The sequence below is a fragment of the Cyprinodon tularosa genome, unplaced genomic scaffold (genome assembly GCF_016077235.1).
Source record: "Cyprinodon tularosa strain WSP-4 unplaced genomic scaffold, ASM1607723v1 ctg671, whole genome shotgun sequence".
Lineage (NCBI taxonomy): Eukaryota > Metazoa > Chordata > Actinopteri > Cyprinodontiformes > Cyprinodontidae > Cyprinodon > Cyprinodon tularosa.
In genome coordinates this window covers 176,026-198,409 of record NW_024039420.1, presented here as the reverse complement: position 1 = coordinate 198,409, position 22,384 = coordinate 176,026, and the positions used below count along the sequence as shown (strand labels likewise).

Below are 22,384 nucleotides of genomic sequence, written 5' to 3'. Positions count from 1 at the left end.
TTTAGAAAAAAAATTTAATATCCAGCTTGAAACCAAACAACCTAAAAAGTGATAGGATATCAGTGTAACAGAATCAGCGTAAAGTATAGAAGCATCTGCTTTTTACACCCTTATTGTCACTAACATGGGACAATATAAATTATTCACAGTCATTCTCCTTAGGCACAAAATACATTTACCCCACCTTTGATCAGCAGTTCAACCACAATTACTTTAAAATAACATATATTTGTTATACAAGTATTAAAGGTTCCTAAAATGCTATTTTTTTAAAAATAAATCCAGCACAGCATCAGTTTGAGTCCTGTTTTTGGTTAGCTAAGGCAGGTGCATGCGGGTGTCGGGACAGAAAAGACCCAGCAACGAGTGCAGAACAGGTCACATCGGGTAGAACTGTGAGGCTGCTTCTGACGACTGGATCTCCACCTGAGCCATCTTGAATTGTGTGCATTGGAGCCATTTGCACAGTGCAAAGGGTGGGGCTCCAGGTGACTGGCCCTGCAGACACTGATGGTTAACCCTGTTCTGGATGGCCTGAAGGCGCAACTGCAGTCCCGCAGACAGATGCTGGTGATCAAAAGAATACCAATAATATTGGTTCAAAATGATCTAAACATCATGACATTTTTTCATTTATAACTGAAAGCCTTACCTTAAGGTTGGATTGAATCATGGGCAGCCACATTGGAATTAACTAAAAACAGGGGAGGATAAATGTTATTTTTATATTCTGCTCTAAAAACTATTTGCTCCCCTGGAGATTTAGTCTGTGTTTGTTTTTTGTCAGCATTTAATATTTCACAATCAAATACATTTTAATATCAGACAAACAGAAAAGGCTTTTTTTTTTTTTTTAATGTAGCGTTTTAAAGGTGAAAAAAAGAGTCACAACTAACCTGGCTCGTGAAAAAAAGTAATTTCTCCTCAACCTAATTATTTGGTTCTTCTTAACAGGAAAGTGCATTTCTTCACATGGAAGTTTGGTCAATTGAGAAATATGGACATAATTTCAAAGGCTATACCAAAGGTCTAGATTTTACAAAACATTGCTTTATTGTAATCATTATTATGTTTTCAGTATTTTATTGATTTTATTTTTTAACTATGTAGAGAAGATGGAGTTTAAGTGTCAGTGATGTAATCGAGCCGAGCCCCCTGACATCAGTTGGTGAAGAAGGCTGCTATCTGTCTAGGATTCAGAGACAACTGAACGTAGTGCCTTCTCATCACAATCCTGCATCATCCCTTTTCCCCCTGGTTGACCCTTGTTTGCCGCACGCTGTAGGGTCCTGGTCTGATTCTATCTACCGAGGTGGCACTATGAAGCCGGTGAACTGGGCGAACCTGCTGTTTTGAAGCTATGTTAGTGTCGCTGCGCCCCTGCAACGAAGCTGTCAGTTGCCACTCTGAGGAGACATCCTCTCAAAACTGTTATAAGTGATCAAATTAAGCCCTGCAGATCTTCCTCTTGTTTTGCACTGGACTATTTTAAATCTCTCCGAGAACCACCCCAGTCAATACACAGTGAAACAATTTTCCCCTTTTTTTATCTGATGCTTCCTGAGGTATTCTAAGCTTCGGCAGAGTTAGGAAAGATATTTTTGCATGTGTTGTGCTTTGTGGTTTCCAAAGGCTGAAACTTTTTAATGTAAGAGAGTTCTGAACTGAATGCTAACGCTCACCGAGCCTGACTGTGAACGATCGATGCTTTGTGGTTTGTCTCCGGTTTGTTTTCCATTTGTCTGAATAGTTAATGTGCTAAATTTTGGTTGGCTAGCTTCAACGCATGCGAGAGCATGCTTCTCCTTGTGCACGTTCTGTTTAAAAGTTGCTGTTCTCATAGCTCAAACAAGCTTACTGTGTCAGAAAATTCACCCTAACCTCTAAATCCCTCAATCACTATATAGAGCGGGGAATATAGAGTGGACTTTGCTTTGCAAGGAGAGCTCTATGCACAAAGCATTCTGGGATATATCTTCCTCTTCTGAGGCTTTTGTTTTCTTCTCATACACTTTGTAGACACTTTTTTTTCTTACAACCCTCTGCTATTTTCAAAGAACAGCGGTGAGAAACCGTAGCTCAACACATGAACCTGAAAATGCTCATGCGCAGAAAAAGGTAGCTAAAAGGACGAGCACGTAGGACAGCCTTACATCAACATATCACGAGAATGATTGACAATTAGGAGGACCACTTATGTAGATGATCCACCCGAACATAAAAGATCATCCTCTAAACCTTTTAGGCAAAGTTTTATTCACTGTAAAACCAGATGGAGTTTCACTGTTTGACTGCAATCTTAAATTTTATGTACATTTATCTGCTACTATTTTAAATAAATATCCCTAAATGCATTAATACATCAAGCCTTAAACCTGAACATTCATTAGAGACTATTTGAATGGAGTCTGAAGGGCAGATTAGACTTCTGTAACCGCACAAATAAAATGTTGCTTGGGTCTGGTTGCGAACCAGTTTTGCTGGTATGCTTCTGCACCGTCGGTCTGGAATTTCTAGGGGCGCACAGCAGTTTCCCGCCAAAGTGCAAGAGGGAGCCTATTCAAAAACTTGTGAGAACTTTGGCGGATGGTCACGAGAACTTCGTTTTGGCAGAGACCTTGGCATCTTTATATAATTTGTCTGAGGCATCGTACAAGGGGTTGCACTTCCAAACCTGCTCAGTTCGTCGTAGTTGTCCATTATAGTTATTTCTAGGTTTTTAAAAATGCTGCACCCCGACACTGAATTGAGAAGGACGACCACACAGACAGCCGGAAAGGCATACCGAGGACCAATCACATCTGATTTTTGTCTGCGCCCTTTCACTTGAGGTCTGCACTGGTCCATCGCATAGTCAGGATTTTTTTTGAGGTCCGCGACAACGGATGCAAAATGTTTAAATGTGTTTTTTGTATTTACTCAGATTATCGTCATCTGATATAAAAGAAAATGTTTGACAATTTTGAATTTTGAATGTGGTAAAAAAAACAAATATCTACAGAAACTAATCTGCAGAAAATATCTAAGGGGGGCAAATACTTTTTCAAATTTACATTTACATAAAGAAACACCAAAGGTAAAGTCAAACCTTCACAAAGATGGTCGAGTTGCATTCCTGTAGGGCTTCCATCAAACTGATGACATGAAGACAAACCATCTCCACCATCTGTGAGACAAATATAGAGCAGGTATTCCGTTTTACATGACAAGTGTTTATCCCATTGTATAAGCATTGAAGTGAACTCTTACCACTTTATTGTGAGCCATGAGCTGGAGGATGCTAGGGGTGACCCGACTCCAAAACTCCAGGCCAGTGAGGATGGCACTGGATGAAAATTCTGTCTGGTTCTGGTTCTGCAGTGATGGTGCAGCTGCTGCTTGCTCGCAGTAGATTGTCCACAGCTGGGCAAACATGAAAGCATGGAAAAGGGAGCACATGTGCAGCACTGATGTCTGTGGATAACAATGAAAAATAATATTTAACAAGGATTTAAAGAGGCAGCTCATAAGAACAAAACTAATGATGGGATCTGTGTCTGCCCGACCTTTGACTGCTCCGGGAAGCCAATAAGGATGACAATAAGATGATCTGCGATGTGGGATCCAGCGTCTAGCGGGATGGGCATACAGGAGGTGGAGCCTTGGTGCAGGGCACAGTGTGTCAGAGACCCTAGCAGAAGCCAGGACAACTGACGGATGTGGGACACGCACTCAATGAATTCTTTTGGCCTGGGCACAAAAAACAAAAAGATGAATTCATATTAACAATACAGGCTTTACATCCATCATTCTCATACTCAGCCTTAAAAAAGGAAGCCATGCTGATACGCCATGACCATTTCAGCTCTGTTTGTTCAAGCTTTAGTAAGCATCACTCTAGCTGAGGCCTGTAAATTATTCAAAGAGTGAGACTCTGGGAAAACTCTTGATCTAACCAATGTAATCAATCCTATACCTTTCATTTAGAGCCGCAAAATATTACATGACCTTTTAATAAAAATAAAAAAACTATTGTTTTTGTTAAATATTTGCCATTGCAAATTTGTTGCCATCTTAAACAACGAATATTTGATTTGATTTTTTTAGCTTAAGACAATAAAAAAGTAAACGATTCATAAACATGCAGCATGGATTTTATTCTATAGGGTATGATAATAATAAAACATAATTTGCAGAGTAATTAAAAGAAGAATAGCGCATAAAGAAATTTCTGATGACTTTAATGCTATTCTGTTGTGAAAACTCAATTTAAATATTCTTTAGTAAAAAATGATAATGGTTTTGAGACTGGTATTCATTATTATAGTATATTAGTTAGTTCTTTATATCTTTTTTGGACACTATTAAGAGCCATTGTGGAGAGTCTAAAGAGCCACACACGGCTGCATGTTCATTTAAAGCAGGGGTCTACTTTAAAAGAACCCTGAAAAATGCTTTTACGTATTGTCGTGTTGTCTCTGTCAGATGTATACATTTGATTGATGATCTGAAACATTTTAGTGTGACAAAAACCAAAAAAGTAGAAGGTATCTGTAAGGGGGAAATTATTTTCTCACAGCACTATTGCTCCATACAGTCCTTCTATTCTTGCTTTGAGGCCTTGCACTGTGAGAGATTATAAAGTGGAGTTTATCAAGACGAATTACGTACATCGCAAAGTCCAGACTATTTTTAAACCAATGTGTGATATAATTTTGCAAGCAAGGGGATACATTTGATTCCACATCTCTAAAAAATCAAGAGGTATTAATGATTCACTGTAGGAATATTGATTTTATTTTTTTTTTGAAGAAGTGTCTCTATACCTTTCATAAACTATTGGACGGTCAGATAGTTCTAGTCATCAATATTAGTGTCAATGGAATAGTGCTAGTAGTAAATTGTATTAAGATGCCACTATGGAATCCTACAATTAGTACTTGAACATTCACAGAAAACAAGTCTTGCAGATCCTAAGTAACAGTGATGCATGGTAGTAATAAAATAAAGAGAGAAGGGTTAATGTAAGAGACTGAATAAACATTTATTGTATTTTGGTCTTGAACTGGAGTCCCAAGGTAGCAAACGGTACATGTGCCTCCCTGATCCTGCTCATTCTTCCTCCTAATAAGGAAGTTAAGGCATTTTAAACACTTCATATGACGTTCGCTTTGCACCCTCTTGACTACACAGCAACTATTTGAACTTTTTAAAGGAACAGGAGAAGCCATGGCAAATCAAGAAACTTAGAGGGAAAAGAAATGTAGAAAATAAAAATCTGCAATAATCTGGCTGCCTAAATGTGCACACATAAACATCCTTTTTTTAAATTCTAGACTTGGATTCATAGCTGCTATCAGTTATACAGAACAACCACTACAGATATTTTAAGGCTGATACTGATTTGCCAGTCTAACAAATATATGTGCTGCTGATTTTTTGGGGGGCTGACTCTTCAGGTTTATGTTGCTTTCTCTTTCTTATCCTATGTGGTAAAAATAACATGGTCTAAACAAATTTGGCACAATTATCAATTGAAATAACAGAAACATTTATTAGCTAAACAACACCAATGCAATAGCATATGGAGGGAGCATGCTTTTGAATGCACCATTAAACCAACAAATGCATGCAGGTATCAGCTGGTGCTAAAAAAAAGGAAGGGAAAAAAGTGCCAATATCTTCCAGAAATATCAGCCGGTCAATTTTAATCAGCAATATTAAATATGATTTAATGTAATTTAGGTTAGCTAAAATAACAGTTTGCAAAGCAGTTCCTTTACGATTTATCTATTTTGCAAAGGACTGGCTGAATCTCACTGTTATATTGGAAGCATCACAGGTAACAATGAATTACTTCATTAGAGGTAAATTAATGTTCTGTAATGCTCAAGCAAAAACACAGAACACAGACCATGGTAATTAAGACAGTAAAACTGTGAAAGAGAAATTATCAATCTGTTTTATGTGTAAAACCATGCAAGACAAGTTTATACAGCACATTCCAATAGCAAGACAGAGTGCTGTACATGAGGAAAGACTGGAAACATAATAGGAAACGTTCATTGCAGTGGTATAAAGTTAACAATAAGTTAATTTAAATGTATATATATATATATATATATATATATATATATATATATATATATATATATATATAGTTAATGTCACCCAATATTAATCTGTATCCAAGTCCTCTGAATTTATGTCACACTAACACAAAAATATAAATTTTTTGTAAAACTGTCATGATCTTGCCATTGTTGGCTGGCTTGATTGGTCATTTCATTCACCTGTCTAGCTCTGCCCTGTAACTTCTCACTGCTCATCTAATCCCCCTGCTCCTGCTTATATTTAAGCATCACCAGATCATTCTTGAGCCGTTGGTGTTGAGGGTCCTCTATCATTTCTATAATGTTCTTATTGTCTGGTTCTTATCTGTTTCTGTATTTGGACCTTTAAGCCTACCTGTCTGATCTGTTTGTCCGCCTGACTTATTTTCACTACTTTGCACAGGCAAAAAAAAAAAAAAAAAAAAAAAAACATCTGCACAGACACAGGCTAACAAACTGCCCTTTGTTAAGATTTCTTACCCTTGCTGCATGGTAGATGGTGGATGATAAAGCCAGGGGAGATACCGGACTACAGCTTTGTTATCACGGTGGTTCCCTTTGCTGATTTCCATGGCTGCAACTTGGGCCAAGCCTACTTTCAGGTTTCCCCCAAAAGTGTCCTCGTGCAGCGGCTGACAGCACGCCTTCATATGGTTCTGAAAAAGCAATTTTTAGCAACGAAAACATCAACAACACTCTAAGATTTGAAATTGCCTTTATGGGTGATGTGTTAAAAAAGCTTAGGCTTTCCTGTACAGAAACAGACTTACTTTTAGCTTAGTTAGAGTGTGCATATCTGCAATGAAGTCCAGCAGCTCACTGATGTACTGCCTTATGCATTCCATTGCCGCAGTTGTACACTGTTGAGGATAAAAACAGCTTATCTTTATTGAGAAACCACAGAGGTCCGTCTGTTCTTCCTGCTGTTTTATTAGCCCCATCTTAATAGCGTTGTAACACACACAGTTTTAAGTCTCACCCCTGGCAGCGTGGAGATCATGTGCTTTTGGATGATAGTGGATTCTGCTAAACGTGTTCCTATATCTGCACAAACAAACTGACAATATCCATGGAATTTTATTTTACAGAGCTGCAAATAGGCTGTAATCATGTTATTTGCTGAAATGAACAAAGCATTTTTACCTGAACCAGCAGTAACAAGTTTGTATCAGGTATGGGAGACTTGAACTTGAGAGCCTGCAGAAGCTCCAACACCACAATGCGGGACATGTAGAACTTATCTCTCTCCTGGATGAGAGGGGATAGAGAGGGGAGTAAATGTACTGGAGCAGCAAGACTGCCTTTTTCTATTATCACTCTTCCTTACTCATGCTGCGCGGAGAGCATAAACTCTGTAGCTTGAAAAGAGGGGGAAGGACAGGCAGCAGGAGGGAGGGAGAGAGAGGAGGGCAGGCAGGGATACTGAGAATAGCGAGGCTGAGGAGTAGATTTAGGCCAGTCCAGATCTCTTCTCCCAGAGTCCCAGGCAGCTCAGATGAGGCTGTCAGGCTGCCTTCTCCCTCCCTGAGGACAGGCTGCTCTCTTTGTGCATCCTTTCCACACAAAGCCCAGCTGCCTGTTTACAAACCACAATGTCATCTTCTGGCTTTCGGTTTGTGTCTCTCTTTCTCTTTGCAGTCATATTTGCCTGTGTTCAGAGCGGGCACGTGTTTCCTTTTGCACCTGCAGAACTGACGGTTCTCCTTGTGTGGCTTTGTGCCTGTGCGTACCTGTACACCGCTGGATTATAATTAAAACTTAATGGAGCGTGCCATTTCGGTAAATAGCAAATCAAGCAGCTGTTCTTAAGCTCCACTAAGAGGGTCTGGTCAAATATTATGCAGTGCAGCAGGGAAATGGTGCATGAGGGAAGAAGTGGTAATATTTCTAAAGGTTTTAACCTCTGAGGCTACAGCAGCACCAAAAACAAAGCAAAATCACATTGCAGGAGCCAAACAGATTCTATACAAGCTCCTGCAGATTCGGAAACGCTGGGTTTGTGCGATGAGAAATTAAACAGAGTGGAAAATCAATACAACAGGCGACATAAAGTATGCAGTGCTGACAGTGGTGGAGAACAGGGCAAGCTCCATCTCTGTCACAAAGAAATGTGCCATACATCACCTGCTACAGCACAAACTAATCTCGTCAATCAGTACTGGCTGATTATTTACTTCATCATCTGTGACATGTGGCCACATTTCTAGCTGAGTGGGGAGCCAGGGAAGCAGGAGCGTCGCCTAAAAGTGATGAGCAAGAAACCAGTGAACACCAGCTCAACAACTCCAGTGCTGCAGATCGGTTTAACTCCTAACCCTCCGGGAACAAACTGTGTTATTTCAGTTACTTTTTATTGTTTGCTCTATTTTTAATACTGTAAAGACTAACTGCATGAGTTTTTGTTTTAGTCTGAATCCTATGTTCTTTTCAATGTGAGCTTCTAAGGTAAAAAAAATCTGATTATCTGCATCATTAAATAATATAACAATGTATATACCGTTAAAAGTGATCTCTCAATTTTATCAACATGTGTGGTTTTTTTGCACTTTTATTGAGCAACCATGCAAGAGTCCTGACTTGAATGTGAAAAAGAAAATGTGAGGGGAGCTCAAGATTAGGGTGATGGCAAGAAGGCATTCCATCATCCAACACTCAAAGCTCATCACCAACATGAAAAAGCTGGTCAGTAATTATAAATAAATCTGGAAGCTGCAGTGCCAGTGAGATTTTTCCACCAAATAATTATAAGAGTATAAATTTATGAAATTTCTCTTTATGAAATGTAAACACAAATGTAAATTGATCTTTAATTTTAGAAACAGACGTCTTGGTTGAATATGTTTAATAAACATGATTTTGAATCTAAATTAGCTGTGGGACACATATAGGTCATTTATTGCCTTTCCTAAGCATTTAGGGGATGTTTATTCATTCTACCATTATTTTAGGTCACCCCTGGGATTATCTTTGAAATTTGATCCTTTAAATTAAATTACTTTATGACCTAAAAGGAGCAAAGCTAACCCAAATTAACACTACATCAATCTTCTTTTTACTCTTTTATGATTTGAAAGCTTTGATGCCCAGAATCAAATTGCACCTTGTATAACCTCATGTATCTACAATGAAAACAAAGAATACTTTGATTCCAGATTAAGCCCCTCCTTTGTAATTTATTGCAATATTTAATCAAAATATATGCTATAACTGCAATACCAAATTGTATTGATCAGGGGTATCCAAATGCAGCCTGGGGGCCATTTGCAGCTCTCTAAATGACTTTCTGTGGACCACAAACCACATTTCGGAATGTCTTCTTTCTGTTTCATAAAAAAAAGATTCACAGTATTACAGAGATGTGTTCAAAAGTGAAATCCACCTTGGCTAAGACTTTTTATTAATTCTGAATACAACGGAATCAACTGTTTCTGGAACTATTAAAACAGAATGATCTCATAACTTTTACAACTGTTATTTACAATAAGTATTTATTTAATTATGTAGTGAAATAAAATAAATATTATATATTGAAAAAAAATGTTTGTGGCTCACTGGTACTGTCAATTTTAGCCTGTATTAAAAAGTTAGTATAGAGGTGTCTAGAGAAATTAACTGCTGACCCTAAAACACACAGTTCAACCCGTAGAATACACAGCATGTGTTTGTGTTTTATGCAGGGTTTCCTTCTGACTAAAGGGTACCTTGTTGAAGGCTTTATAGCACAGCCCGCACATTTCAACCAGGTAGGAAAGGCTGAAGGAACCATACTGGATAACGAAGCTCAGAAGCTTAGAGAAAGGCTCCAGGAGACTCTGCAACATTTCAAGAAGTTTGCACCATTAAAAGCTGAATTTCAACACATAGTCAATCAAATTTCCAAGATTTTCCCCTGGACTTACCCGAGTCGCGTTTGTTGTTGGGATCTTTAGAAGACAAATGATAATCCTTAAACTGGAATCCATTGGGCACTGTAGAGAGAAACATTGCAACACATTTGTCTAATATAGGCGACTATACTTTGAAAAAAAACAAAAACAAATGGCAGCACAGTGCATAGCCCTGTTCCTGGATGTGGTGTGTTCACTAATTTAGCATCCAAGGTTAAAAGCATCAGAGTCAAATCAATTACAATTTAAAGACTCTCCTACTGAATCAGACAAGGACGACGCTAGATGCTTTTTCCTTCAGCTGTAATCACATTAAAGCGTATCAGGGCATGACTGAGTGAGCGGAAGAGTTGATATCTACCTTCAAAGGAAGCACAGAGGGCAGTTTTGTGAGGAAGGTCTGGAACTGATTGCAGATGGTTGTCCACAGGTTGCTGGGAGAGTCCATAGGGAGAGCCTCCATGAAGGTGGCAATGTTGTCCAGGCAGTGCAGCATTGTGCCCCCTGCTGGTAGACTCTTTTTGTTGTTTAGGCCCTAGAGAACATAAAGGGATTAAACATAAAAGGGTTATGTAAGGCATTGCTTTAAGCCAGGATATATTCATGTAGGTGATCATTCAGTCCTGATATAACCAAGTGCCTGTAGAAGCAGTTGGATTGAACGCTTGGAAGTGCAGGCAGCTCAAATATTTATATTTTTTAATGTTTCATTTAACAGTTACAATAAAGTATCACCATGTTGCCACCTTCACATGAAGTTCTGTTTATATAGTTTCTTGTTTTTTCTACTAACAGAACCCAGAGAAGCTTATTGTTTGACAATAGCTCCCCCTGCTGGTTGTATTACATTAGTGCAAGAAGAAAAACCCAGCACCTCAAGCAGCATGTTGAGAGCTGCAACAGAGCTCAGCTCATTGAAGTCTATCAGAGAGGAAGCAAGGGTTCGCAGGAAACCCCCATCTGTGAGGATATTAAGAAAAAGATGATTTTATATATGGCCAAATCAGATTTACTTTAGTTAAAATAAGATGAAGCAGACCTTTAATGTTGCTCTGGAAGAGCTGGGGCAGGATGCCATTAGGGGCCAGCTGGTGAAACATGCAACGAAGGAACTGCTTGGCCACACCTGCTACATTTCCAGGGATCAGCATACTAAAAAAACACAAAAAACAAACAGGCTGAGTAATTCTGTGTGAATATCTGAAAGTCTTTACACCTCAGCTCCACCGTCTCATACCTCTCAGCTTGTCCGGAGAAATTGCCACTCGATGCCAGCCTACAGGGGTCAAAGCAGTTGATACAAACTCAGGGAGAAATGATGCATCAGCTCTAAGAGCCAGTTATGAAACTCTGAAGTGCTGTGCGGATGGAGCCACTGTTCCCTACCTGCCTACAGACTGCATGATGTCGAGAAGCATGGGAGCAGCCAGATCAGGGCTGAGGTGGATAAACATGGACAGAACTACCACTGCAAGAGCTAGAGTCTCCTCGTCATATTCCTCCAGCACAGCAGCACAGTCCCGGCACCTTAGGCGAAGCAAAAAAATATATCAAGCGATCCCTGGGTATCAAGCTTAGGTTTGCAAACAGGTACAACAGATGAATTATTCACCGGTCAGACATGGTGGTGGGCTGCTCGTCGATGAACTCCTCAGGTGCTGGAACAAACATGCTGACTGTGCTCGGTGCTGAAAGTAAGCTTGTTTTGGTGGGACCTACCAAGAAGAGGACATGGTTCCCGTTAGTGTTTGTTTCATATTCTCCGCATACATTATTTCCTGTTAAGGTGACGTTGCTACAGAGATAAGTCCAGAGCATCTGACCGGTCTCCCAGGTGCAGATGTTGTGTGGCGCACTTGACTGATGTTCCAGCTGCCTCTTCATCAGCTGACTCATCGTCAGAGCTCCCAGAGAGCCTCGTTTTGCCTGCCGGTACTGAGCTAAAGGACAGACAAGGACAAGAAAAGCAGTTCATAATCTCAAATCATTTATTTTTATTTTGCATACTTGTCTTAATAATTGACATACTTCATTTTTGTTATTTAAGGAGTTGTATAAAATCAAAACCCCATATTATCATGTCTGACATAATAAAGGAATAATAGTTATAGGTCCCTAAGGATTACCAGAAGGATGTCTATTTTCTACAGTGTGTGTCAGAATAATGAGAGAGAACAAAAAGCAAAAAAAATTTTTTTCTTTCTCCAAATTTAAAAGCTTGACTTGGCTTGATAGTGCTGTTGTCTTACAGCAAGAACATTCTGGAGTCAATTCCTGGCCTAGGTTCTTTTTACATGGAGTTTGCATGTTTTCCCGATGCATGTGGGGGTTTTCTTTTGGTACTCAGGCTTCCTCTCAAAGTCTCAAAACCTGACTATAAGGTTAACTATTAGGCTAAAAATTTGTTTTGTGATGTAGTCTGTGCATGGTTGTGTTTCTCCATGTTATCCTGTGATCGAGTGGCAACCTGCTACAGTCTACCCCACTATTCGCCCTTTGACCCTGACGGATAAGCTGTAGTAGATGGATAGGTAGACTTTAAACAATTTTGCAAAGCCCAAATGATAATGACATCATAGCTTCCTGAGCTTATGATGGTGTTATTTATCATATACTACTACTGGAGGAACACATGTGCATTTGTTTAACCTTGATTTGTTGTGTGACATTATGAAAAGATCAAGAGAAATATGCAAAAACAAAAATTGCTTGACCTTAGTAAGCCTGGTTTAACTGTGGGTGCAATTTCCATCTCTGTGATATAGGATCTGTGTTGCAGAGATGAACAAGTTGTGTATGAGATATTTGAATCAACTCCAAATGAAAAGAGGAGCTACTGGCATAAGCTAGTTAGAGAGAACGTATTGTACTCAGGGGAACCAGTCCTTTACAGACATGGGATGAAAGGCCATTAAGGGAGGAAGAAGTCATCCGCCTATGTCCGGTGGTTTACTGAAAGCGTGTAATGACCGTCCTCACATTTATAAAAACAAATGTAAAGATTACAAGCCTGAGCACACCATTATAACTGTGAAGTAAGGAGGTGGCAACATCATGCTGTGGGGCAGTTTTTTTTTAAGAAGGAACTGGTAAACTGAAAAAAAATAGATGGAATAAAGAAAGAACATCATCAGCCAGGCAGTTAAAGTATAGAGAATAAATCTCTTCCAATTGTTCAAAGACTCTACTGTAAAGATACTGAGAAATTAGAAAAAAAGTGGCTGGAGGGCAATAAAATGACAAGGACCTTAATCAGTAAACAATTTATGGACAGAGCTGAAAAAGTATGGGTGAGAAAGGGGGCTTTGAAACCTGACCCATCAGTTCTACTGCAAGCAATGGGTCAAAATTACACCAAACTGCAGTAAGAGGCTTGTGGAGGGAGAGCCAAAAATTCTCACAGTGGTCATAAATTTTAATGGGCATATTCTAACAAATACTGAAGAAATGTAAACAGACGTGTAAATCTGAAGAAGGTAAATTAAAAAAAGAAGGCTCTCTGTCATTAGTCTGGCATGTAGCAAATAGAACTAATGTAATCAATCCACATTGATCTAAAACAGAAACTACTTTTCTCAGAATTTAAAATTTACTGTCACTCAGAGAAAAAAAAAAACATCTCTCTGCTTTTAGATGTTGCTACAACAGATCCTGTAGAGCAGTTTGTTTTTCCTACTTGACACTGAAGAGCGATGGCTTGTTTCTGGCAGAGCAGCTTCAAGAGTTGGAGCGGAGGCTGATTCCCGGGGTTTTTCCAAGGCTGATATACCTTTGTGATCTGCAAACAATGACAAAGAGAACGTATGAGTCACAATTTATATGTCAGAGTAGAGTTCTGCTCTGCCTTCAACTGTGTTTTGGATTTCATAAAATATCTGACTAGACTTTGAACAGAACAGCAAAGAAGAAATCGGGTTATTTGTTTGTCTCATGCTTTAAAAATGGAAATAAAACGTTTAGGTTATCCTTAATTGGATGAGAACTATGTTATTAGTCTCAATAAAACAAAAAGGATATTTGTCATTAGAAGGGTTAGTAAGCTTTAGAGCCTTCAGACAGGTTTTATCAATTAGAAGCAAGATAATATTGGTTCCTACATCAAAATCTGATATTATAGGAGTTAGACATTAAATGTCCTGCATATATAAGATATATATATATATATATATATATATATATATATATATATATATATATATATATATATATATATATATATAAGACTAACATCCAAGTTTAACGATAAAAAAACCCTGAAAAACAATACTTTTCTATCAAGCTTGTTATCTGGTGGGATTTTAATTAGATAAACCAAATATCTACTCTACATGATGACTATGAAAACTAAAAAAAGAACTGATTACTAATTTATGCATTTAAATCATATTTAGACCCTATCTGATCATAAAACTTTATTGAGACCTCATGCTTTTGTCCTTCAGTTTGCTCAAAGGTAAATTTGAAGCTAAATATTAACGGTTTCTACTAGGGGTGGAACGGTTTACAACATCCACGGTTCGGTTCGGCTCACGGTTTCGTGGTCACGGTTTTCGGTTCGGTTCGGTATATGTTGATTGTTAGCCTGACATGTTGGTAGGGTGGCCATTTCTATAGCACCAAAAAGGAGGACATTGTGCGGAATATCAATAAATTACTAAGGTGTACATAAGAATCGGGTAAAGTCACATTTATAGTACAATTCTTAGTAGTTTAAAGAGGATGCTTGTGTAGCTGAATAGAACAAAATATTAAAGAGATGTAATAAAAAAGAATTGGTTCCCAGCATTTGTATTTAGTTAAAAAATTGTGGTGTTTAAAAGTGACAATTTTTTGACACGATTAATTTGCGCAGAACTGCTGCAATTGATCATAAAGCAGTTGTTTGGAAAAGAAGCTCGAGTGAACACGCTTTGCCTATGAGAAAAAGGAGCAGCGCATGAACCGAACGCAACACACGCGAATCGAACCGAGACAGTCGAACCGAACGGTTCGGATGGTTTTCATAAACCGTTCCATCCCTAGTTTCTACTATGTTGTTTATCCAACAAGATAACAGGCTTTTTATCTCAGTCTGTTTGTGTATACCCGGATCTTACCAGCCTCAGTCGTTGGTTCTACACCCAGTTTGTCAAATGTGTTAAACGAGATGTCCAGATATTCCCTCTGGATGGCACTGACGGCTATCTTCCTCTGTTTCCGCTGCCGAGGAACAATCTGAATTTTGAACTCTGCTTCGTCAGTGTCGTCTGCGTGCTCAGTTTTGGGGTTGCTATCAGCTTCATCCCCCATTTCATCATCTTCCTCGTCGTCTCCGTCGTCTTCTTCTTCTTCATTGCTATTGGTCTTACTTTTCTCAGGCGACGAAGGCGGCTCAGCTCTGTCTTCCGGGATGTCCAGGAAGACAGTCTTGCCGGAGGGACTGGAACCCATCTCTGTCCTCATGTCTTCTTGGATCACAGAGGCTTCATCTAATGAGGTGACTGGAACATTTGGGGTCTTCTTCAGCAGATCTCTCTTCTGCTTCAAGGTCATTGGGCTTTCACAGGAAACATTCTCCAGACGTTCAGGGATCTCTAAGGAGGCGCTTGGGGTCAAATCTATGAGCTTCTTCTCGGAAGATTTCTTCTTCTCTCCAACGGTAAGTTCTACGTCCTTTTTTGCACTTGAACAGTCAGCCACCCTTACCGGAACCACAGGAGACAACCGCAAAGTATTACTGCTCGCAGAAGATGCAGAGACCTTTGGACTCCCACTGAATCTTGAACCTATTATTGTGTTAATGTCAAACTCTTCATCGCTCTCCACAATTCTCAGTGGGGGCAGCAGTTCAAAAACCAGGGAGTCACTGTCGGACATGGAGAGCAGAGAGTGTTTTTCTGGAATTGAGGTGCAATCTGACGAGAGGTCAATGAGGTCTTGATCCTCCTTCTCCTGAGTTGATCCTTCCAAGGACCCTTGATCCAGTTTGTCCTCAAAAGTCTCCATGCAGCTGAGACGGACCTCTGGGATGACGGGTTTGGATGTGTCAGACTGGCCTCCTCTGGAACCTCTCCGATCAACAGGATCAACCCGAACCGATGAGCCATCAGACGATCCTTTACCTTGTTGTCTGCGGGACGCGGATGATGGAAGGACCACAGGGGGCACCTGCACGTCACAGCGATCGATGCAGGACTTCCTCCGGTGTTCATCCAAACTGAAAAGGATGGAATCCGTGTTGGAAATGTCCAGAGACTTTTGCTTATGCATGGCCTGAAGCCGCTTCTTCCTGGTGCTCTCCTCCCTGACGCAGTGCAGGATGCTGTCCTGGAGGGCGCTGGCTTCACGGTACTCTGAGAGCTCGATCTCACCTGACGCACAAAATAAAAATGAGGCTGAAAGGAAAGAGACTTTTGAAATTAAAATAAAGGATAATTGTTGTGGTTTACAACATGCATGCCAGACTTAAAGCTCCTTACTTCTCTTGGCGTTTAGCTCCACTGGTTGATACTTTACAGACTTGTTGCCACCAATCCTCTTCAAACGGGCGAAAAAGGTCTGGGACTCCTTGTTAGCAGCTCCAGTTGGTGTGTCGTGGACATCTGACTCGTCAAAGACACTGTCCTCTTCTGACATAACAGAACAGTGCAGAACATTAGATATATTAACAGTGAGTCTCCTTCGTGAAATGACACAATTTTCATTAAATAAAGTAGAAAAAGAGACCCACCATCAAATATTTAGATCACTCTCAAGAAGTAATACCATATTGTTAGGCTATAAACCATGATATTAATTTTAGATCAATGTCCATGGTGATATTACCATGATTATCACGGTAGGAGGATGGATTTTCGGCTCTTCATCACCTCTTCAATTGCTGCAAACTAGACACTCTCACAAGCAGTGTTTTGTATAGAGGCGTTAAAAGAATGATGTTCACTGAATATGTTCATATTTTTAGTGAAAGCTAAAATGAACGGATCAGTTTTCTAAATAATGAACGAAAGCAACGTGCAACACACACAGCTCGTTGCGTTCAATTTAAAACAACACTTTTCGTTGGATAATCTCAGGTTTTACGGCACTTATTTTAGCAAAGAGCATGACATGAACTCATACAAAATAGAAGTTATTGTTTTTGGACCAGAGTTAATTTGTTTTTCACTGGCGTCCTGTTAAATCCAAAACAGAATTTAAAACTCTCCTTCTCACATATAAAGCCTTAAAAGCCCAAGCTCCATCTTATGTATATCGAGGATCTTCTCATTCCTTAACAGAGCACTTTGCTCTCAATCTGCCGGTTTACTAGTGGTTCCTAGAATTTCTAAAACCAGAGTGGGAGGCAGATCTTTTAGTTATCAGGCTCCTCTCCTGTGGAACCCACGACCAGTTTTACCATGTGAGACAGATACCCTGTCTACTTAAAACTTAAAACTTTCCTTTTTGACAAAGCTTATAGGTAGAGTGGCTCAGGTTATCCTGAGCGATCTCTTTAGTTTTACTGCTATTTGTTTAGACCGCTTGAGGACATAAGGACCATTTTTTATCATTAAGCTTAAATCCATTTCAAGTCTCCCATTCTGCAGTATTTGTTAGTTCAAACCATAAGTTTATGCAATCTCTCCTTTCTCTCATCATAGTAGCTTCATCTGCTCTGTTCTTGTTTGGCTGTGACACTGTCCTGGAGAGAAATATCAGTTGTGCTGCAACCATTTAAAGGGTTGTTTATAGATGTCGGAGCTTGTCCTGTTTTTGAGTGTAGTCCTGTTTCTCTGACTGTAACTAACTGTATGTGCTCTCTTCATCCTCTGACATGAGAGCTGGCTGGGAGCTCGTCTGTTCGTCTGTGTCTTTCCTGGACGGGGCTGCCTGTGGAGCTGGTTAACAACTACATTTTCTATATCTACTTCTGAGGCTGGTTCTCTTGGAGGTCTCTGCCTGTTAAAAGGGAGTTTTCCTCTCCACTGTTACTACATGCATGCTCGTGTGAGGAAGTGCTGAAGAGTCAATGAGTCTACGCAATCAGCTGGCACTCTGAATACCTACTTTAATGTTTGTTGTAGAAACGTGATTTAGATTAACAACTTTTTTTTCAAGAATAATTCATATTTAAGATAATTAATATAAAAGTAAGGAGTTCATTTATTTACCTCACCAGAAATTATATTTATTGTTATATTTTAGAAAAAATCTTAAAATTTTAAAACAATGGACAGGTTGTTGGACTATGTGCTTTAAAAACGCCAATGAGAAAGAGTATCTCTTCACCGAAACTCTTTCATGATCTACTGATCAAAAGTTATGATTGATTGATAAAAAGAATGAGGATCCAAACATTTCCACGTTCACCTTTTTCCTTCTCGCTGTAACGGCTTATATTGGAGTTGTCGCTGTAGAGCGGTCCGGCTGCAGCGTGAGGACGACAGCTGTGATACTGAGCATTCAGGGTGTTGATGGTGATGTGGACCAGGTGAAGGACAACTTTACTGCCATCCATTTCTCTATAAGGGTACTGCAATGCATGTAAAATATAATCCAGTTAGTCACAGGTCATCCTCCATCCTTCTTAGACGCAGTCAAAGGTGTTTTAGGTTTTACCTTTTTTTATTATATCTGACTGTAATTTTTTTTTCTGCCTTACTTAAATGGAAAGTTAATTGATTTCTTATAAGTTATATCCTTCAGTGTTTGAAATAAATAATTCACTACGTCGCCTTATGTTTAGACCATAGCAAATCAAGAAGAACAAACGACAAATAAGAAGTGGGCTGAAGATGAAAAAGGACAAAGTAAATATAACTCATTAGATTTCTCTCCACTGTATAACTGGGCTAATATTAGAGCTTTAATCTATTTTTTGTTTTTTATTAAACCCAGAGATTTTTTGGCTACAATAATTGACTAACTTGTCTTCTAGCTTAAGGCTAAACCACATTTTTACCAGAAGTGACCATACATGTGGAGGGTGCTGAATATAAGTGGTTTGAATCTGATATTTATGAACACTACAAAAGAAACGCATAACCATGTTTCCTTACTTTCTGACCGTTAAATCAGACTAAAGTTTTCTGCTTTTGCTCTGTTAGAATTACCAAAATGATTTCTATTTGCCAGATGCCAGCATAATGAGAGAAATATTTTCTTTTCTTTAATTTATAATCCCATATGATTTAATGAGTCTCTACTTATGTATGGCTTGATTCAGAGCATTGAACTGGAGAAAAGAAACACTGGGGGGAAAGTTTAAATCAAAGTCTTGCCTAATTAAACACTCTACTTCAAGGCGTTATATAATTTCTGCTAAGATATCAGCAAACGAGCCATGGAGCTCCTTCTGGATACTGAAATTACATGTTAGTCTGGTAAATCAATAAATACTGTAGGAATATCTTTCCATGGAGGGGACAAGCTCTGTGTCGCAGAGATGAACATGTTTTGGTGCAAAATTTGTAAATCAACTCTACAGCAAAAGCAAAAGATCCTGATAGCTGGAAGTATTAAGAGTATTTTCATCCCCAGGGAAACCAGTCATGTGCAGATAATCTTTTACAAGTTGCCTGTGACAGATACAGAGACATGTCCTCAGATCTAGTAAGACCAAAGTTAATTTTTTTTAGTTATTTGTCAATATAACTGGAAAAGGAAATGTTTAATCTAATTTAAAGAGGCATTATATACGTTTATATACGATACTTTAAAGATATACAAATATCTTTAAAGTAGCCTTTTTATTTGACCCTAGTGTACGACTAAAGCATCATTTGATGAGTAGAATGACACATCAGTAGTTCAGCACGGGTGCATCAAGTATAAGCCTGTAGCCTATTTTCTAGAAAATACTTTTGGTCGGAATTTCCCGTGCTGTTCGACGGATGTGACGTCAAGCACGTCTATGTTGAATGGGTTAAATACTATGACACAACCATTGGCGCCATCTTTAGAAAACTCAGCAATGACTCTTTAATGTAAGATGCATAAGATGCATGCAGCGTCCACTTCCGGTTGAGTGGACGCTGGCGTGATTTCTGGCGCCGCTACTCTCCGACAGCTGTGCTCTACAATTTTTGCGAATAATTTCATGGACTAAATGAACAATCCTCCACAACCCAACGCTTGGAGCTACTCTGAAACTTTGTTACAGATACTCTTCATGCTTCGTCAAGTTTCGGCAAAAGTGTAATCTTACCTGCCTCTCTATCCAGCCCTTCGACCCCCCGGACCAGCTGCTGCTACAAATCATGTGGCCTCCACAGATTTTCACCTGGACCGTAATAATCCTGATCTTCATGTTGCCTCTTCTCCGTCCTGGATTTGGTCTAATCCAGTACACCGCAACAGAGCTCCTCCGCATCCGCTCACTTCTGACTGAACCTCCGCCAGCATCTTTAAACTTCTACCCTGATATTGCTCTCCTACCCCGCCGGAAATACACACACCGCGGATCTCGCCGACTCTTCCATCCCAGCGACTCCAAACCTGTTAAATCCTACTGGTCCTCAACTCGCCGCTCTCAACGTAAATCCCATCGGACTGTGAACCACAGCGTGCTAGCCAGCCCAGCTAGGTCGGCTAAGCCTCCAGTCAAACTCCAAAACATCACCCTCAACTTCGGTCTCCTCAATATCCGCTCGCTTACAAACAAGGGTCATCTCGTCCAAGACATCCTTGTTGACCGTGAACTGGACTTTCTGATTCTAACGGAAACTTGGCAACAGCCTAATAACTATTCACAACTAAATGACTCCACTCCACCCGGGTTTGTTTACCTTTGCCAGCCCCGCGTGACGCGCCGAGGAGGCGGTCTCGCGGTACTCTACAACGAGAAATGGAAGGTGGTTCCCGTCACTGTGCCTTCCTACAACTCATTTGAATGCCTGTCCTGTACACTCTCTGGCCCTACACCTACCATTGTTGCGGCCGTCTATCGCCCCCCCAAGCCACATAGTGACTTTTTAAATGAACTAACAGATCTTCTAACCCTCCTCTCCTCTCTCTCACCCAATGTAATATTGGTGGGGGATTTTAATATTCACATGGACAATTTTAACCTTCCCCTCGCCAGAGATTTCCTATCTTGTCTGGACAATTTTGGTTTTGATCAGTTTTCCAATTTTCCAACTCACTCTAAAGGTCATACTCTTGACCTAATTTGTTGCTCTGGTCTTACCCCCTCTAACTGTTCAGCTGAGGATCTTCACATATCTGATCATTTCCTCCTTTTATTCAGCATTTCCCCCCGTCTCTTCACAGCAAAGACCCCACGGCTCCTTTCATACCGGAACATTAAGAACATTAACTTGGACACTCTCTCTTCACACATCCTAAGAACTTTAATCCTGGATTCTTCTTCCTCACCGGATGAACTGACATCTCAATACAATAACTGCTTAAATGATATTTTGAACCTCCTTGCCCCAACAAAATCCCGGACTGTCACCTTTTCCCACTCCGCCCCCTAGTTTACCCCTGAACTCCGGACCATGAAGGCTAAGTGCCGTCAACTTGAAAGACTTAAAAAGAAAACCGGTTTAACAATTCACAGTGAAATGTATATAACTCAGATAACTCAATATAAAGAACTAATCACTATAACTAAATCCACTTACTATTCCAACCTGATCTCCTCACACGAAAGTAATTCTCGGACTCTGTTTTTGGTGTTTAACAATATTTTCAAATCCCCAGCTTCTCTTCCTCCCCACCTATGCTCAACCGACGCCTGCAATTCGATTATGCAGTTTTTCAATGATAAAATCAAAATAATTCACCAGTGCCTGCCTCCTATCCTGTCACCCCCTTCCCCTATAACCCCTTCACCCTGCCAGCCTTTTTGCAGCTTTTATCTCCCTACCCTCTCCGATATTTCTGATTTTATCAACAAATCTAAATCTTCCACCTGCCCACTTGATCCCATCCCGTCTGCCCTGGTTAAATCCTGCCTTCACGCTCTCCTCCCCTTCATAACTGCCATCATCCACTCCTCTCTTGGTTCTGGAATTGTTCCATCTCTTTTCAAAACTGCTATTATCACTCCTATTGTGAAGAAACCTGGACTAGATCCCAACAATTACAATAATCTCAGGCCAATTTCAAATTTACCTTTTATTTCAAAAATATTGGAAAAAACAGTCGCTTCTCAACTTCATTCTCACTTAACTCACAACAACCTTTATGAACAGTTCCAGTCTGGCTTCCGTCCCCGTCATAGCACTGAAACCGCCCTCTTAAAAATAATCAATGATCTTTTAATAGCAGCTGACTCTGGTCTAATTTCCATTCTCATTCTTCTTGATCTAAGTGCAGCCTTCGACACAGTTTCACACTCTACCCTACTCCATCGACTTTATACAATTGGCATCACTCACACTCCCCTAGCCTGGTTTCAATCCTATCTTTCTGGCCGCACTCAGTTTGTTCAGATTA

General features: G+C 39.8%; 1 protein-coding gene across 16 annotated transcripts in view; it reads right to left on the bottom strand.

Annotated features, from left to right (window-relative positions):
- Window positions 1–22,384, bottom strand: part of LOC119771430 (protein unc-79 homolog) — a 62,496-nt gene continuing 40,112 nt past the window's right edge. For 9 of the 16 annotated variants that reach the window (XM_038267373.1, XM_038267374.1, XM_038267371.1 and 6 more), the window contains 21 exons: window positions 18,311–18,473; window positions 16,438–16,587; window positions 15,076–16,353; window positions 13,656–13,757; window positions 11,592–11,919; window positions 11,366–11,506; window positions 11,217–11,255; window positions 11,019–11,131; window positions 10,854–10,939; window positions 10,341–10,514; window positions 9,992–10,060; window positions 9,794–9,904; window positions 7,236–7,340; window positions 7,072–7,149; window positions 6,863–6,952; window positions 6,573–6,748; window positions 3,546–3,729; window positions 3,250–3,453; window positions 3,089–3,166; window positions 653–694; window positions 379–567 (listed from right to left, as the gene is read on the bottom strand). In XM_038267373.1, the coding sequence (XP_038123301.1) occupies window positions 379–567; window positions 653–694; window positions 3,089–3,166; window positions 3,250–3,453; window positions 3,546–3,729; window positions 6,573–6,748; window positions 6,863–6,952; window positions 7,072–7,149; window positions 7,236–7,340; window positions 9,794–9,904; window positions 9,992–10,060; window positions 10,341–10,514; window positions 10,854–10,939; window positions 11,019–11,131; window positions 11,217–11,255; window positions 11,366–11,506; window positions 11,592–11,919; window positions 13,656–13,757; window positions 15,076–16,353; window positions 16,438–16,587; window positions 18,311–18,473 (3,900 nt within the window). Of the gene's footprint in view, window positions 568–652; window positions 695–3,088; window positions 3,167–3,249; window positions 3,454–3,545; window positions 3,730–6,572; window positions 6,749–6,862; window positions 6,953–7,071; window positions 7,150–7,235; window positions 7,341–9,793; window positions 9,905–9,991; window positions 10,061–10,340; window positions 10,515–10,853; window positions 10,940–11,018; window positions 11,132–11,216; window positions 11,256–11,365; window positions 11,507–11,591; window positions 11,920–13,655; window positions 13,758–15,075; window positions 16,354–16,437; window positions 16,588–18,310; window positions 18,474–22,384 lie in introns of all 16 variants that reach the window. The other 7 variants (XM_038267372.1, XM_038267380.1, XM_038267375.1 and 4 more) reach the window with 6 other exon arrangements.